General features: G+C 49.4%; 1 protein-coding gene across 5 annotated transcripts in view; it reads left to right on the top strand.

Annotated features, from left to right (window-relative positions):
- Positions 1-17,327, top strand: part of LOC724851 (LIM domain only protein 3) — a 79,406-nt gene extending 62,079 nt beyond the window's left edge. For all 5 annotated transcript variants that reach the window (XM_001120755.5, XM_006568209.3, XM_016910799.2 and 2 more), the window contains 4 exons: positions 7,076-7,187; positions 7,445-7,708; positions 14,652-14,892; positions 15,192-17,327. In XM_001120755.5, the coding sequence (XP_001120755.1) occupies positions 7,099-7,187; positions 7,445-7,708; positions 14,652-14,892; positions 15,192-15,347 (750 nt within the window). In that variant the 5' untranslated portion in view covers positions 7,076-7,098 and the 3' untranslated portion in view covers positions 15,348-17,327. The remainder of the gene's footprint in view (positions 1-7,075; positions 7,188-7,444; positions 7,709-14,651; positions 14,893-15,191) is intronic.
- The last annotated feature ends 939 nt before the right edge of the window (positions 17,328-18,266 follow it).

Below are 18,266 nucleotides of genomic sequence, written 5' to 3'. Positions count from 1 at the left end.
AATAAATATGCGCGGAGGGGGCGCGGGTATCTTGGCCGCGTGGTAATGATCGCGATCGCGAAATTCGGAACACTCGTGTCTCTGTGTCATCTGGTCGACTTCGCCCTCCCGGAATATTGAGGGTGGGGGGGGAGGAGGTGAGGGTGAGAGGGAGGGGAGGGTGTTTTGTAGCGCAAATATAAACATAACATAGACAAGGGTAAAAATAAACATTGCACGGGTGGTCGATTCGAAGGGTTGTTCAAATCCATGTTTCGACGGTATGCGTCCATTCGAAAACGAATACCGCCTATTCGCTGAATACACAAGGCGTTGAATTTTTTTTCCAAACTTTTATCGCTTATTTAATCTCATTCGATCAAATCCAAAAATAGATCCGGTGAAGGCAATTTTTTTTTTAACCTTTCTTCGAAAAAAATTCTTCGATATATTTTGGAGAATCGAAAAAAAAAAAAAGGAAAAGTATAGGGAACGGTATATACAATGGATAATCGGTCGCAGAAGAAGGAAGAATTTTATATACATTTTATCCCTCGCTTGAAATTTATCGTCGCGGATCTGATAGGGACGAAAATAAGGTTAAATTGAATTCTTTCCTATTCGCAGCGACATCGACGCGCATCCGCCTACAATCTATCCCTATATCCCTCGTATACACCATCGAACAATTCCATTTCGCTTCTCCGCCAACCTCAAGCCTTGTCGTCTCTCGACGCGTCATCCTAGGGGCTAGTAGCGTTGCTCGAGCTGCTTGCTTCTTCGAGGACGGTTTAATGGGAGTCGCGTCAAACGGGAAACGTTTCGTATTGATGCGCGTTGTACATTTTCACGGAGCGGGCGGGCGGGCGGGAAACATGGGAAATAAACTCGCCGGAGGAATTCAACGTTGGAGAAGTTCAAAGTCGGATATACCATTATCCCCCGCCCTCCTCTCTCCTCTCCTTTGCCACCCGATTCTTTCCCGCCCGTTCTTTTTTCTCTCCGTCTCTCGTTCCTCTCGTCGTTTCGGATCTTTCTTAATTCAATGGGGAACTGATTAAACGGGGAAAAAACGTTCGCGATGAAAGACGACACGAGGGAACGAAATTATTCCCGCAGTTATTCCCGGCGATAATCGTTAGCGTAGTTACCGGCTAATTAGCGCCAAGCTTCGAAAATATCTGGACTCGTAGATACGACTCGGAGAGGAAAAACAGAGAGCGAGAAAGAGAGAGAGAGAGAGAGAGAGAGAGAAGGGACGGCGTAAACGAGGGAAAGACAGAGAGCGGTTAGAAGAATATTTTATAACGAGCTCTCGCTACGAAGACAGCGGCGGAGCGCGCGGTACGGTTGCCAGCGCGTATAACGGTAAGATCGGGAGTAGATCTGTCTCCCCAGGAAGCTTGTTAGGCGTCGGCGAGCTCCGCTATCTTCTAATTGGCGATATAATGATTCTGAAGGATGGAATAGCATGGTCCTGAAGGGGCCGAGGAGCACCCTACTCGGTACTCCTTCCCTTGTTAGGGGTGAAATTAAAATTTGGCTCTACCTACCTTGCTTCCCCTCTCCTCCCCTGCTCCATCCTTCTCTCTTTCTCACCCATCGTTACACCGTTATACGTATATATATATCTCTCTCTTCCATCCCTATTCACCACTTGCAGCTTTCGCCCTCCGCTTCCTCCTTCGTCTCTTACCCCCTCCCTCTCCTTCTTTGGCTACCTTCTTCTCCTTCTTTCTCCCCGGTGGATTCGTTACGCGACCGCTGTGAAATTTATATGTCTTCTGGTATAGTTGGAGGAGATTCGACCGCGAGGACGGGGCAGGATCCCATTCGTTATCGTGTTGTTCGAATTTCGAGGACCTTTCTTAGAAAGCTTGGATGCTCGAGCGTCCCGCGTGATTGCGTTTGTTATCCTACCACTCCCTTCTGTATCCCCCACCCTTCCTCCCTTTCCCCTTAAAAAATCCGGGGAAAAGGTCGTTAAAAAAAGATCAAGGAAGAGGAGAGATCGGCGGCGGTGAGACGATCACGCGGCAAACGATCTTGTCTGCGGCGGGAATTTGCAGGGGAGGAGGTCGAAATTTCGAAGCGGAGCCATTAATTGGGACGATTAAACGCGTCCTCCCGGCGCGCCGGTTAATTGGACGACGCCTGGTTCGAAAGTGGCGTATCAACCGGCGATTTCGTTTTATATCACCGGAAACTATGACTCGTGAAATCAACGCGGCCGGGCCCCCGTTTTAGTTAAGCGCCGATGCTTAATTAAACGTTAATCTCGCGCGCGCGAGATGGCAGTGGAAGCGAAAGTAGTCGGTGGTCGGGCGGCACTGTGCGGCGAGGGACTGTGTGAAGAGTGGAACCGGGAGGGGGAGGGAGAGGGGGTTGAAATTAAGGCTCGCCGGTTGATTCGAATTCTCCTTGAGAAATTTCCTTTCCCCTAGAACGCCCTTCGTGCGCTCTCTAGTAGTTACTAAACTGGTCGTCTCAATTAGCGAAACTTGCAGCTACGTTACCGACTTCCAATTAGTCATAGGTTGCAAACTGTATCGCGCTTACTGGAGCGAGACTAATAACTTCTAGACCATGAAATATATGCATAGATACACGATGCAAATTAGTGGTGCGCGGCCGTGCGGACATTTATGAAATGTGCCCGTAAGAAAAATTTCGGCCCGCTCTCTCGCTTCGTCGAGTGTCGAGCCTCTCAATTATATGAATGTACGTATACTTATATATATATATATTCTTCCTCTCCTTCCTTCTCCCTCCTTGCTCTGCCTTTTCAGAGATTCTTTTCCCGCGTGAAAGTTCAACGTTCGAAGACGCGGGACGACGAGAAACGAAGGAAAACAAGGAACGTGCGCGTCTCGGGATCCGGCACAGTTCCCGTGTCGGCGGCGCTGGCGGTGCGCGCGCGCGGCCGACACACGGGCACACGTACATTCACCGACTACCGTCGATCCTCGGCGAATTTACGAAGGCCCTTGTCGCGCGGCTGATAGTTACAGGCCTGGTCTCAATTAGTAGAACTTACGTCGCTAGGGTCCAATTAGACGTAGGCTAGAAGCTACACCCTGTTTGCTCAAGTTTGCCGTACCTATGCACCGTGCCGTCCGTCGGATGGGGTTGCTGCCCGTCCTGTACCTACCAACCCTGTTCAAGGTGTCTTTTTCCTACGCTAATGACTAATTAGCAGCCTCTCCACTTCACGGTATAATGACACGGGATACAGCCTTGAGCCGCGTCGGCTGGGATCATTATTAAACCCCGAAATTGCAGCCGTGCCTGCCGCCTCGTGTTATGCACCGCCTCGTGCCCTCTACTTTGCCCTATCCTGCGCTCCATTCCCGACGCGTACCCGAGACGAGACCGGCGGCCGCCACCCGCTCGATCCACGGCTCGAAGGACACGCGGCAAGATGCGGAACGTGACTCGACGAGGATGAGGGTGCGTTCTGATTTTTCTCCCTCCCTCTTATCCGCCCGATTTTTTTTCCCCTCTCTCCTCGTTTCCTTCCTCTTCTCCTCCCTTCCCTCTCTCTCTCTCTCTCTGTCTCTCGTTCGAGTTCGACCTCGGTTAAAGCGTGACCGAGTTATTTTCATATTTGATCGGCTCGTTTCGCGGCGCAGCCACGAAATATCGAGTTTCACGGGCGGATAAGAGATACGTGTGAGATTACTTGTCTAATTGCTTCGACGCTAGATGCAATTAAACAGGGCTCCCCGGTGAGCACGGGAATCCGGACAAGTGCGCAGAGGATATTCTTAATTGCGTATCAATATTGCAGCGGATCCGTAATACGAAACGGGAGTGGCGGTGCCGGTATATACGAGGAGATCGAGTGACTCAAACGGGGTCGTTGAATTCTCGTTTTCGTTTTCCAAAGTAATTTCATTCGTAACGCATAATTTAATTCTGCCCTATAGATCCAACCCCTGATATTATACCGTTGGCCATTTTAGAGGTGGGGAGGAGGGGGGGAGAAAGGGGAGAAGGGGGGAATCTGGATAAGAACGGGGTTATTTTAAGTCACGTATCGATATCGAGGTAACCTGTAACGAAAAACGAGAGAGGAATAATACGCGATCAGGTGGCGCACAAATGGGATCGTTGAATTTTATTATAGTTTTTAAACTAATTTCATTCGCAACGCATATTCTAAACCATCCGACAGGCCAATTTCCACCCACATCGCGATATTATACGACAGCCTGCCTATTCTCTCTCTCGCTTATTATTACACAACGGACGAATTTGTCTCCCTCTCCCCCTCCGTTCCTTCCTTCCTTCCTCCCTCCTTCTCTTCCGTTTCTTTTACATTTATTTATTTTCCTAAAACGTCCGTTCCCCGGCCGGCCACTTTATATTTGACATTTTTATTAAACCAGCCGGTAGCCCCCGTGTGTCCGTAGCGACAGCGTATCTCGGGGATGGGAGCGGGGCCGCGCACGATATCCATCCCATATTGCCGTTAGGGCAGTTTCGTAATCTTCGCAAGGGCGCCCTTCCTTATATTGACCGAATAAAAACCCGTATCCGCCGCCGTATTCGTCGATCGTCGATGCGCCCGCACCCCCCTCCCTCGACTCGCCCCATTTCGCTCGGAACCACGAAAGACAGTCGGCGCGGAAGTGATGGCGGGGTCCCTAGTATCGGGTCCGGGACCACCCGGTCACGTCCATACGCCCCCTTCATAAATCAACTTTTCACTTTACGATTCCGTCAACCGGTCGGAAGAAGGCGGTTTCCACGCGACCGGTCCTTTTTTTCGCGCGAGAACGATTTTACGCGGGTAGAGAGAGAGAGAAAGGGACCCCCGCGGATTCGGTTTCGCTCCCCTCCTCCCTGATACATCGCGCATGCGTCGAGATCGATCGCGCAGTTCGAGTCGATTACCGTGATACACGCGCATCGTAGCCAGATATAGAATAGGCAAATTGACGGGCGCGATCGAATTTTATCACCCGCTTCGTACTTTTCGCCGCCTAACGTCTGCAAATACCGGCGCGATGGAATTTGATACCGGCTGACAAATAACTGTACACCCGTGAAAAGTTCGATCGGTAAGAAGCGGATTTTTCCTCCTAGGATTTTGCACGTGTACGCACGCGTCGCGTTTCCCTCGCGATCTCTTTCGAATGATCGGATGGTATGGATTCGCGATCGCGACTCGTAGACACATGAAAATTTTCATCCTCCCTTCAGCCTTCTTTTCTTCTTCCCGCCCGCGTGTTGGATCATCCGACGATCGTGTATCAATCGAATTATCAGAAGCGTTACCGATGAAACGTAGATAGAAAGAATGGAAAGGAAAGAGAGAGAGAGAGAAGGGGAGGTGGGTAAGGAAGGAAGCGGACACAGAGAGGAAGAGGAAAAGAGAGAAGAGAGGAAGAAGGAAAAAAGGGAGAGGAATAAATCCGGAGAAAAAATGGAGCGCACAGATCGTTTGACGAATCACGAGACGCCTCTTGGATACGCGGATAGGTGGGGCACGCTAAGAGGGGGGCCAAGGGGATACGCGGTAGAGGGATGATGTTTTTTTCCTCCGCGGCGCCTCTTTAATTTGCCCTCCAATTAACGGACGGGGTCCTATTTGAAAAATACCTGCCACGAGGGCTGGCAATTATACTCCTTCCTTTTTTTTTTTTTTTTTTTTTTTTTTTGCGCCACGAGCGCGTTATTAGCGCTATCCGTCGTTCCTCTTGCTCCTCCTTCTCCCTCATCTCCCACACTCCTTTCCTCCACCTCGACCATCTCTCTCTCTCTCTCTCTCTCTCTCTCTCCCTCTTTCCTCATCGTCATCCCACCAAACTCTCTCCTCCTCCTCCTCCTCCTCCTCCACCTCTTGCTGCCGCCTCGTCGAGCTGTTCCTCTTCGTTCCCACCATCCTCCGCTCGTCCACGTCCCACCCGCGCTCTCTGTCACCCTCGCTTTTTACATGCGTGTGGCCGCGTTCGCGTATCCATATCTGCGTCTGGTTGTATGGGTTTTGTGCGAGTGTGATGGTGGTTGTGGTGGTGGTGGTGGTGGTGATGGTGGTGGTGGAGGTCCAAGGGGGAGGACACGCGGGGTATACAGGGGAGAGAGAGAGAGAGAGAGGGGAGTGGAGGGAAAGAGAGGGACAGAGAGAGACGGTTGGGAAGAGGGAAACGAGAAATAGAGAAGGTGGGAGGGGGTGGAGAAGGAGGTGGAGAAGGTTGAGGGAGGGATGGAGTCGGGATGCTGGCGAGTTAGAGGAGTGGCGTTTATAACTCGTGCCCGGGTCTCCAAGCTTTGAGAAGGCCAATTAGCAGCATAAAGCTACAGCTCGGCCCCGGGGCCGAGGATGTTTGTATGTAATAATGGATTGTTACTCAAAGTATCCGGCTAATTAATTAAGCCCCCGCGCCTCGCCGTGCAGCCACTCACCATTTTAGCCGGCCGTCCTCCTTCCCTCGGATCGCCTTTAGAACGCGCTCGTTCCTGCGAATGTGGTTATTCCTCTCTCTCTCTCTCTCTCTCTCTCTCTCTCTCTCTCTCTCGCAGCCGCGCCGCTTTTCAACCCCTCGTCGGGCCACATCGGTTCGAACGGTTCCTCGCGATCGATGAACCCGCCGCCTCCCGCTGTCCCCCCTGTAGATCTTCGAAACGCGGTCATCGGATACTCGAGCCTAACTCTAACCACGTTCTCGTTCATCGAGATCCACATCGGATCAAGATCGATCAACTTCTCTCCTCTCTATCGTTTCTAGATTTAACCACGAGCGTAATTTTGGAAAACAATATCTTTTTCATTCGTTCGCATCTCGATTCGAAGGATTTGGGCGGAGAAATCATATAGGGTCAAGATCGATCCATCGAAAAAAAAAAAAGAAGCGAAACCCGAGAGAGATTCGACTCGCGGCGGCAACAGCGGACGACGACCGTTTCCAATTAGCGTGGATCGTTATTGCGTGTTGTCGGCCACTTAGCAGACGCTTATTATCGCGACGTACGTGTACATTACGCGTGGTGGCTGTCTGCGCGGGCCATTGTTACGGACGCACAATGGTAGGGAGATACGATTCACGATGTCGCGGATTTAACGAGTCGCCGTTCTTGTTCCTTGTTGCAGACGGCGCTCCAGCCGAAATCACGATGACGATGGACGTGAGCAAGTCGGAGCCGAGTAAAAATGGCGCGACGCAGCACGAGTGCGCTGGTTGTGGGAAACCGATCACGGAAAGGTGAGACGTAATACCGATCGCGTTTTATTTCTATTTGAAAACGGGAAAAAGAAAAAGGAAAAAAGAAAAAAATCGATTGTTATATACAACCAATTGTTCATAAACGAAGGAAAAAAAAAAAAGAAAGAAAGAAGAAAAAGTTCAAAAATCCAGTTAATCGAAAGATAAACTTCTTCCGGAAATCCGGTGGAAGACGAAGCTGGAGAGAATGATAGGCTACTGGTCGGTAAGAAGGAAAACTATGGTCGGTTCTTCAGGTATCTCCTCAAGGCCATGGACCTGTTCTGGCACGAGGACTGTCTGAAGTGCGGGTGCTGCGACTGTAGGTTAGGAGAGGTCGGTTCTAGTCTGTTCACCAGGGCCAACCTTATCCTCTGTAAGAGGGACTACCTCAGGCTGTTCGGGAATCCGGGACATTGCGCGGCTTGCAACAAGCAGATACCGCCGTTCGAGATGGTTATGAAGGCCAGGACGAACGTCTATCACCTGGATTGTTTCGCCTGCCAACAGTGCACTCATCGGTAAGTTAAGTTAACCAATCGAATTGATTCCTTCTCTCTATAATACTCCCTTTACTCCCACCTCTCCTCTTCGATCTTTCGATCCTCAATTTTTCTTTCTCTTTTTTTTTTCCCTCCCCACCCTTTTGTCTCCGCGCGAACGTTTCCGCGTACGTTTCTGCTCGTCGAGATGAACGACGATGCGAGAACGAAGAAAAAGGGAGGACACATGCAAAAGTAACAAAGACCAAGGTGGAGGGTGGGATACGGAGAAATACGGAGGGGACGAGAAGAAAGAAGTAGCGGGAGTACCGGTTTGCGAGAGACACAGTCCGCTCGGGAGTTGCTTTACAGGTCAGCTGGGAAATCACCCCGCGCTCTATCCGTCGCGACCTCTTCCTCCGCTCGCGCCGGCATTCCACGCAGGAGGAGGCCAACTTCTCCCGTCGCCACGTCCATCTCCGACCCCTGAGACCAGTTATGTAATTATCCGGATACTGCTGACATTTTTGTATCATATTGCTCCGCGCGAGCGGAGTCTCCCCCTCCCCTTAAACGAATGGAACTTTTCGGGACGAATGTAAAATTCGCGACACGGGCTACGTCGTCTTCGATCGAGCCGTTGAACGTTTTATTCTCGAACGGGATTATTTGGATCGAATCGTTTCGTTCGAATTGTCTTCCTCTCGTGATCACCGCCTCCTCCTCCTCCGTTCCCATCGCGTCCTCTCTCGCGTTTTATTAAAGTTCCGCAATTTGGCTCAAAGCGATCTTTCCTTCCCTCCCTCTTCCTACTCCGTTGATCATCCGCTCTGCCTAACATCTGACGCGTAAATTACAACGGCGAGTAATTTGCCGGGATGCGAAATTTTATTGCTCTCTCCCTCCCCCTCTCCCGGTAACGAGGCCCGAGTAATTTCGCGACTTTACCCTGGCCGCGATCCCGACTTCGAGTGCCTTCGACGTCGGCCAACGGCGAATTACACAGGAGGAGGGGACGGGATACAGTCGAGCGGAGAATCACGGTCCGTGAATCGCGCGACAACGACGCGGCAAGAAGTGGAGAGAGATGGGGAGAGAGGCGGAGGGGATGGCGGAGAGAGAATAAGGTTTCGATGGCAGAGCGGCGGTCAATGTAAAACGGTGAAACTATGGAAGCGTGGCGGGACACAATGCCGGCTTATTGACGAAACGAAAGGTTTCGAGGGGGTAGGAAAAGCGAGCGGTTGTTCTCTGGTGGCACGTAAGGGGGCGCGAAAGAGAGAGAGAACGGCGGTGATGGACGGTGAGAGGTCGAGAGAGAGAGAGAGAGTGGAGCGCGGGGAGGAGAAGGGGAGAAGGCGAAACGGAACAGGAGAATGTAGTTTGGAGCCAATAACAGTGGCTCGTCCAGGCGTGCGACAAACGTTGTACAGCTTCTCAAACAATGCGAACAAAAGAGCATCAATTTTACGTTTTTATCGCGCTGTATTGTCTGTCTTCGACAATAGGCCGAGCGGGCAGCGACGGAGCCGCCATCCCCAAAGCGGTGTCGCTCGCGGGGTACAACCGACTTCAACGAAATCAACGGAACCTGCTTTTGTCCCCGTGATTCACCCCGTGCAGGGTGCAGAGTGCGCGATGTTCTTGCGGTTCGGTGTGCAAGCTTTTCCCGATACCAACAGCGATTGCCCGTTTCGGTTTCGTTCCCGAAACGCGGGGCGAGCGCGTTTTCACGGTGGATAACCGGCAAACTAATTTCTATTACTCGCTCGCGATACGATACAGCTTTGATCGGCCTCGTATCTCGTATCGCGTAGCTCGTATCGAAAAAAAAGGTATTCGCGATGATGGAGCAGAATATCCGCGCTATTCCTCCTCCGGATAAATTTAGCGAGAGACGCGCGTTCGTCGTACGAGTAACGTTTAGGGGAATTGGGAAAAGGAGCTTAGCTAGGGGAGAAATGATTTAAAAAAAAAAAAAAAAGAAAGGAAAAGAGCCCCTCGTCACTACCGCGGTAATAGGAAAAATTTCCTCCCGTTACTCTACTCCACTTCGATTCTTGTGCACGATATTAAAAGACTTTGAAAAAAAAAAAAAATTGCCCTCTATGCCCCAACTGCAAGACCTGCAAACTGTCTTTCACTTTAACCAAACGAAATTGCCGACGATTAGATTTCATTGGTAATTTAGCGTACCGCCAATCCCGCCAATTATTCCCGTTTGATCGAAGCCTCGAACGTTCCGTGGCCCGGATCGAAACGATTCCGCCCGTTCTCGGTCGGATTTAGATATTTCCCGTGGCAGGGGTGAACGAGAGAAAGAGAGCGATGAAGTTATATAGAGAGAGAGACAGAGAGAGGGAGGAAGAGAGAAGAGGGGAGAGAGATAGAGAGAGAGAGAGAGAAGGAGGATCGTTTCCAATTATTTCGTCGGTAAAAAACGAGCGGGTGAACTCGAGGAGGGCAATTATACGCGGGGCGCCGCGACGTGTAACGCGACGACTTAGAGTTTGCAATTAAACAGCAACAATTACACGGGGTAACTTTAGACTGTAATAACACAGAATAAAGGGTTGCCGGTGGCGGTGCCTAGCCTACCACCCTCCTGGTTAGAGGATGATTTACCGATCCAATTAGATATCTCTCTCTCTCGCTCGCTCCCTCCTTCTCTATGCTCTCCCTCTCCCTCTCTCTCTACGATTCCTACCAACACGTACACGATCCCTTCGAACCTATATAAATACATATATATATTATATATATATATATATATAGGAATATAGGTTGCCGTGTGTACACACGCACGCGCTCACGCTGGAATACGCGTCCCCTCGACGTTTCTTCGATCCTCTTGAGAAGACGTCCGGTCAAATTTAACGACCGCCCAGTTAATGCCCTCCTCGCCGGCTACAAATTGCAGTTCGCCGTCGCCTCGCCGTCGCTAATATTCGCCCGAATTCGCTCGCGGCCGCTCGCGAGCATCGTGGCGAGTTTACATTTACTAAAAATCTCGCGCTAAATCTCGAGTCCCCGTTCAATTTCGGGGAGGAGGTGGGATTGAAAATTGACGTTTCTTCGAAAAATCCTCTTTTCTCCCTTCCTTGCAATTCACACTTTCGCTTCTTTAATACCGATAATAGAGTCCACGGCTAACGGAGCTGGCATACATAGCGATCGATCGTTAACAGTTCGTTAAATTACTGTTATAATAGGAGATAAGAGCGAAAATTGACTTAACGCGTGTTTATAACCGGCTGGGGAGAAAACCTGTTCCAAAACGCACACACACACACACACACGTACCTAATCGCGTTGCATACGATTATTACCTAGGTTGGACGTGGAATCGGAATCGGTATTATCATCCCGCGATTCGCAACCAATCACCGGTCGCGAAGTAAAATTTATTATCTCTTCGATGTATCCGTTTAACGTCTAACTTGTTAAAAAAAAGAAGAGAGAAAAGTATCAATAATAATAATAATAACAATAATAATAATAATAAAAGAAAGAGAAGAGTGTAAAAACCTGCACTTATACCGCGAGCAAGCCATTAATCAAGGATGGCGCGGTTGTTCGAGCCGATACGGTTAATTTGCCTGGCAACGCCTTCCAGCTGGACGAGAGAGAGCGGCTTAATCCTCTTTCCCGTGCAAGAGGAAACTCGTCCCGTCGCGGCAGAGGCGCAAATTAAACCGGTAACGGGAGGGGTACCCGGGATCCCTGGGCGCGATCGCGACGTTGCGACCAGGCGCGTATGCAAATTTTATTCAAGAAACCTGTACGCGTGTATATGCATGTGTGTCTCCCTTCAAAGAAAAAGATTCGCAGAGGAGGAGGTGAATGTTTTATATGTATATCTCTCTCTCTTTGGTCTCGACGGTTGCAATGTGCACGTTGCAACTGCATCGAACACGTAAAGCGAGTCTAATGAGGTCACGCATTGGCACCGGTTACTTTATTTATTTACAAAAGTGCCGGGTTCCGGTGGCACGGAGCCGGTCCGTTTTTCCAACGGGAGCCGGACGTGTCCGATTTTTCTCGAATTCTCGTGTTTCGCTTCCGCGACCCTCGTTAAACATTCACTCGATGCCGATCTTAGAGACCCGTGCCTCTGGTCTCTCCTCCTCCTCCTCTCCACGATTGAAATTTTCCACGGTGGATCGTTGGACTCGGACCCATCCGCCTTTTTCCGCCTTTCGTTCCCGTATATTATACCTTGCGCTATTAATATTTTAAGTGTCTCGTTGCGGCTCGCCCATTGGCGATTTCTAGGTCTACGATGTTTGCGCGGTTTACGCTTTACTTATTTCTTCGTATCAAAGACTGTTCGAAAAAGGAAGCTTTTGAAAATTCTCCATCGAACGTGTTCAATACTGTAGTGTATTATACCGGGAAATGAGAGAGAGAAAGAGAGAGATATTTGTTTGTTCCGATCTGATTTGTCCCGATATTTTCGTCCAATCTTCCCGATTACATTTTACGATCGCCTCGAGTGTATCCTCCGAATTTAATATTTTGAAACAGCTAATGAAACCGAAACCTGCCTTTTTATTATTTCTCTTTTCCTCGAAATTCGATTTGCCGTTTGTTCTCCCGTTAGAGAGAGAGAGAGAGAGGGAGAGAAAGAGATTTTCGAGCGTAATGGCAACGAACAATTAACCGGGGTGGGATTAAATTGTAGGCGATAGAGCTTGTTCAAAACGCTAGATGAAAGTGGAAAACCGGCGGGTATCGCGCGCGCGGATGGCATTGTGCCGTGACAGACAGCTGCATCGGTAGCGAGAATTAGAGGAATGGGATTCGCGCGGCATTATTCGCGCGATCATAATAGAGAGACTCTGGAACGAGTGCACTCGTGCAACAGTGTATAATTCCTCCGGCTTCGTAGTTATGCGAATATCTACTTCGATCCAGGCTTACGACGAACAACAACGGTTGAAAGAATGTGACGCGAAAGAATCGTTGCTTCCTTGTATAAAAAAAAAAAAAGAAAGAAAGAAAAAAAAAGTTGGGGAGAATTATTAATATCGCTATTCACACCGTGGAAACGCTTTAATACGACACGTGGCGACCCATAAAGATAAAATCGTAACGTGTATTAACGTGTCCTGTTATAACCAAGTTTCCTTCGAACGTTTGAATAGATTTTGATTCTCGATAGAGGTTGAGAAATATCCCCCATCTCGGTGAGAAAAATCGGAATTAAACGCTTAAAATATTAGGAACGAAGGAAGGTACAATGTTAAACAAAAATTTAATTTTTTATTTCGATCGTAACTCGAATTCGTTCGCAAATAATTTAACATCGACAATCAATTTGAAACACAAAACACATTTCCGAGATCTATAAATTCTTCTTCTCAACGAACAATTAAAAAAAGAAAGAAAGAAAAAGAAAGAAGAAAAAAAATGGGAAAGAAAGGAAGTCGTCGAAAGAAATCCGCGAAGAGCGAAGAGGTGAAACGAGGTGAATAGCCAAGCACGGTTAGGTGGCAGGCAATTGACAAGGAGGAGAGAGGTACACCTTGAAAGCAGGAGGAGGCTAGTCGCGGGCAGAAAGCAGCGAGCAGGTGACGGTCAGCTGAATAGAGGATAGAGAAACGCGACGTGGAGGTGTATAGAAGTGGCAGAAGGGGTGTGGAGGATAGAAGGAGAGGGAGATAGAGAGAGAGAGAGAGAGAGAGAGAGAGCAGGAGGTGGATCAGAGTACAGCGTCATTTAGCAGACGACGCGTATAATAGGGGAAACGAGCGAAACCCGGTATAAGCTGTGCTCGTCGGGAATGGCCGCGCGCAACGCGATAATTCTATTTGCCGTACGATTATGAGAGTATCTACCTCGAACCAGACTCTGCCGCTCTCGTATTTCGCTCTCGTATTTCCTACCGGGATCAAAGCGGATGTGAGACCGCTCGCGGACAGAAGCCCGATAATAATTATTTGTCCGACACGTTGCGATACGCTCGTTATCCACCGCTTCGTCCCCGTGCCACCCTTTGTCATTGTTTCTCCTTTTTTTTTTTGTCCCCTCCCTCCAGTTTTTATTTTTATATTTTTTTTTCCCTTTTTGCGCTCGCTTTTTTTCCGTCCTTTTTTTCCTACGCTTTTTTTTCGCTTCTCTCTCTCTCTCTCTCTCTCTCTCTCGTTGCGACGACAATCAACCGATTATCGACGAGCCTCCGTGCGTCTCCCACGCGCGGTGGTTCGCGAATGAAAGAATCGGTGCGCGCTTTTTTCTTTTTTTCTTTTTTATACGTATCGACGGTTTCGATTCGAATTCCTCTCTCCCATCCCCTCCCCCTTTTTTCTCGATATGCTAAAAATAATGCGCGGTTTAGCCGTCGCGGTGTTTCTTTTAATCGCGTCGAAATTAATTGGTGGGTATCGTCAAAGAGATCAAAGAGAAGAATCGAGAAATTTGAACGGGGGCAATATTCGTTATGGATATATTCCGTGGTGTTGAAATGAGAGAAAGGAAATGGAGAGAAAAAAGAGAAAAAGAAAAGAAATCACATGGTGAGACCCGAGTCAAGGGTCTCATTAATAAAGATATCTAACGAGTCGTATCGATGTTTGCATTCGTTAAGAAAGAGAAAAAAAGAGTCAATTTCAAACGTATGTAAACACGATCGGATGTCTATCGAAGTCGGAGAATGGATCGAAGCAACGAGATCGGCAAGATCTCTTTCCTTGCGAAACAACGTGTCGCGAGCTAAGTTTCCGTCGAAAGTATTCGTCGAAAGGCGTATATAAGATAACGGGCGAACCAGTTCGTCCCCTCTCAACTGGATTCCCGCGGTTCTCCAACGTAACAGGTGAGGATATCGCGCCGAGATCTCGATCGATCGACTCGACGCTGCCCCGATTTCGAGGCGGCGGACGGGCAGAGGAGAGGAGGCGGCCTATATCCTCGGCCGCTTCGGTTTGGAAAGCGGCCCTTCCTTCACACCCCTGTGGCAACTCTTTCGTTTTGATTGCAGGTTTTGCGTGGGCGATCGATTCTATCTGTGCGAGAACAAAATCCTATGCGAGTTCGACTACGAGGAGAGGCTCGCGTTCGCCAATATGTCAGTACAAACACCGGCCACGCTGGCGTACATCAAAAGGCAACTGCCCCCAGCGCCGACACCGCCTGGCCAGAACATGCATCCGGGTCACAATCCGCTGCAACCTCATCAGGGACTTGGCCAGTCGGTGGGTCAACATAATCACGTGTCCAACGTAAGTTAAGAGGGGATCCTAACAATCGTTTGAGCCGCGCTCGTTTCAAGCGTTCGCGTCGTTGAAAGCAACGATACTTGGCGTCGATCGCGGATCGATATCCGTGATGCTCCGTTTTTTCTTTTTTTTTTCTTTTAACTCGCCTCTGTATTATTCAGCGAGAATGGAAAACGCGATTTCGAATTATTCGTTTCAACGGAATTCATCGGATTCGAAAAACATTTAATCGACTTGAAACTTTCGTAAGAGGAAACGTAAAGGAAAACAGAATAATTCTAGGTTGTTTTTAATGGGCGCAGGGACAAATGTCGGGGAGCGCGCCGATGGTGAACGGGACTGCCATAGGCGTGGGCGGCCCAAGAGCTCCGGGCGACATGAACAACAACGGTTTATCGGGCCCTGCCCTCGGCCCGGTGAAGCCACCGCCAATGTCCATGCAGGCGCCGACCAGCTGAAACGAGGTGTCACCCCCCTTGAAGAAGCTCAGATGTCTCAGCGGTTATTGAGGCTGTCCACGCTGCTGACCCAACGGACGGATAACGGCGCACGGATAGAGCGGTACGAAGAGGGAAAAATTAAATTACGCGAAAGTGAACGAAAGGGAACCAAGTATCGGAGTGATAGACACGGATGGACGCGTAACACGTGGATCGGTGGATGGAGAGACGATGGGTGGGGGGGGGGGATGGTTGAAAATGAGCACGGAGAAGGGGACGAGCGAGGGATCCATCCCAGAGGATGGAGGATCCTCGAGGACGCTTCCGGTTCTCCCGAGACTCTCGTCCAGAGGTTGGGGAATAATCACTGTGATCGCGAATTATATAATGAATAAATTTATCGGAAAGGATACGATAGAAGCGCATAGGGGAGGGGGTGGGGGAGAGGCGTGCGAGCGTCGCGCGAGATTTAACGTTCAATTGCGCACGTCTTGTAATATACGGTTACACAACATGTGACACAATGATAAAAAAATAGGCGATTTATGTAAGATACGTTTCTAGCGAGGAATCGAACGATTAGGATTCGAACGAGTAAGCGTGCGAGAGCGAAAGGGCGAGTGGGTGAAGAGCGAATGAGGCAGAGTTATCTGTAAATATCTTGTATCTGTCGACTCTGCAACCACACCGAAAGACTATCAGTATACGCAGACCAATCGACGAATTTCCACGGTGCTCGCGATTCGTCGGCATTCGAGATTAACTCGGCCGATTTATTGGAAAGGAAAGTGTCGTAAGTTTACCGTTTACTTCTTATCGAGTCCGTGTCTCGACTCGACGCACCGATCTTCGATCGAAGATCGCGAGAGACGGTTTCCAGTTTCTCTTCGCGGGAAGAATTTCGAGACGATTTCGAATGCGAGACGAATCTCGAGACGTTTGCGAGAAATCTCGGTATACGAGGCGCGAGAAAAGGCGGATACACGATGGCTAATACCAAAGATTAACGATGTAAGTTTCGATGCCCCTCGTATCGAGCGAGTCGACCACGTCTCGGTTCTCGAATTATATTCCTCGCTCGATGATGATCGAGCGTGACGCATTCGCTCACGGAGCGAGAGGCTCTTCACGCGGCATCTTTGCCCGCCCTCTCTGTCCGATCGAGCACTCGCGAGACGAGGGGCTTAGTCGTGGCTTTACGCTTTAACGCCAAAAGATGGAGGAGAACGGAGAACGAAAATCCAGCTGGAAGAAAAGAAGCACCGAGGACAAGAGCGAAAGGGACGAAAGGGAAACGAAAGGTAAAACGTGGCGACATCGATACCAAAAGACGGCTGAGAATCCGATAATCGTTGCGTGCGCTGATAAACGATCCGTTCCGAATTCGCAGATCTGCGAATCGCAGAGAAGAAGATGAAACCGTGCCGGTTTCGTGGAGAGTTTGCCTAATCGCGATCCTAAACGCGACGGATAAATTTTTCCTTTCTTTCTTTCTTTTTTTCCTCCCTTTCTCCGTCGATCAGAAAGGAGAAGGAGGAGGAGGAGGAGGAGGAGGAGGAGGCGTTATCGCTCGGTCAGGCAGTCTCTCCACGAATCGCGCGCCCGAGCGAGCGCGACCCAAATTGTCGCGGTGACAATTCCACACACACATAAGATATCACAACAATATTCGAAACCACCGAAAATCGATTAAGTACAAAAGAGGAGTTTACGCGAAGAGGACGTGTCGCGAAGCAGTAAGGTAACGGTTTGTGCTTGTGGAGGGAAAGTGGAGATATACATAACGCGAATGAAAGGAGTGAATTACATTACGAGCGAATCGCGGTTCGAAACCGCGCGACAGAGCCGAAACGCACTTTCCTCTCGTTTTTTTATCCATCTGTATATAAATATCATTTATTAGCGCACTATTAATATATTTACCGCCTCTATAGGGGCTCCTATTACTACCGAGAAAATATAACATTCTTATAAATACAATGACCGAGTGAGTTTCAACCGTGTCTTCATTTCGCCCATGCAAGGATCGTGTACGACCGAGTACCATACGCCGTCGTCTTTTATTCCTCTATTTATGGCCCTTCACCCCTCCACCCTCCTCCCATCCCACATCTTCTCTCCTCCACTCCGAACGAAATCGCGACACGGATGTAGGGAGGGAGAGAGAGGGATCCAGTGATTTGTGCAGGGCGTATTGTCCGCGCGGTACAGGGAAATGGCTAGAAACCGAGCCGTGACACCGATGGCGGGGAGCGGGGAAAAGGGGCGAGGGAGAAACAGGCAAGGGGAGGCAACGCGATTTCCCTAATGCCTTCCAGCCCACGGAGTTGAATGTTATTATGCACGGTGAAGACTTTATAATAGGACGTTGAAACTCTTTAAAACTCGCGGAGAGCGGATCCTCTAACCCCCTTCGTTTCGTTCCTGCCCTCGGTCCCTCGAAAGGGCTTCGTCACTTCTCCGACACTCTCCAACCCAATTTCTCCTCGTTACGCCCAAAAAGTCGAGAGTTTCGAGTTTCTCGAGTCGATCTACACGTACGTATATATTTATTTATTTCGGTATAAGAAACGATCGTACGTCAATTTCGTTAAAAATCTAGTAACAATATTTCTCATCTTCAACGTCCGTTCAATTAGATCTCGAAACAACGAGTCGATCGATCGACTCGTAAACGCTAGCAGCGGAAGATGTAACGGGTCCCGATTCACTCTCCTCATCCCTTCCCCATCCAGCCGCATTAATCACGCCGAAACCGCGAATAGGTAGGTGGGAGGGGGCGGGGGAGACACGACGCGGTATCGGGTAGAGAGGAGGAAGAAAAACAGAACCCCTTAAAATAATCTGGGCTGAAATGAAATCAGCCAAGGCAATTTCCAGCCCCTGTACCCAACGGTGATGTTAACAGCGCCGCCGGTTTTATCCATCCACTCCTCC

The sequence above is a fragment of the Apis mellifera genome, linkage group LG2, assembly GCF_003254395.2.
Source record: "Apis mellifera strain DH4 linkage group LG2, Amel_HAv3.1, whole genome shotgun sequence".
Taxonomy (NCBI): Eukaryota; Metazoa; Arthropoda; class Insecta; order Hymenoptera; family Apidae; genus Apis; species Apis mellifera.
Note: the sequence above shows the minus strand (reverse complement) of the source record. Positions and strands in the feature narration are given on the sequence as shown.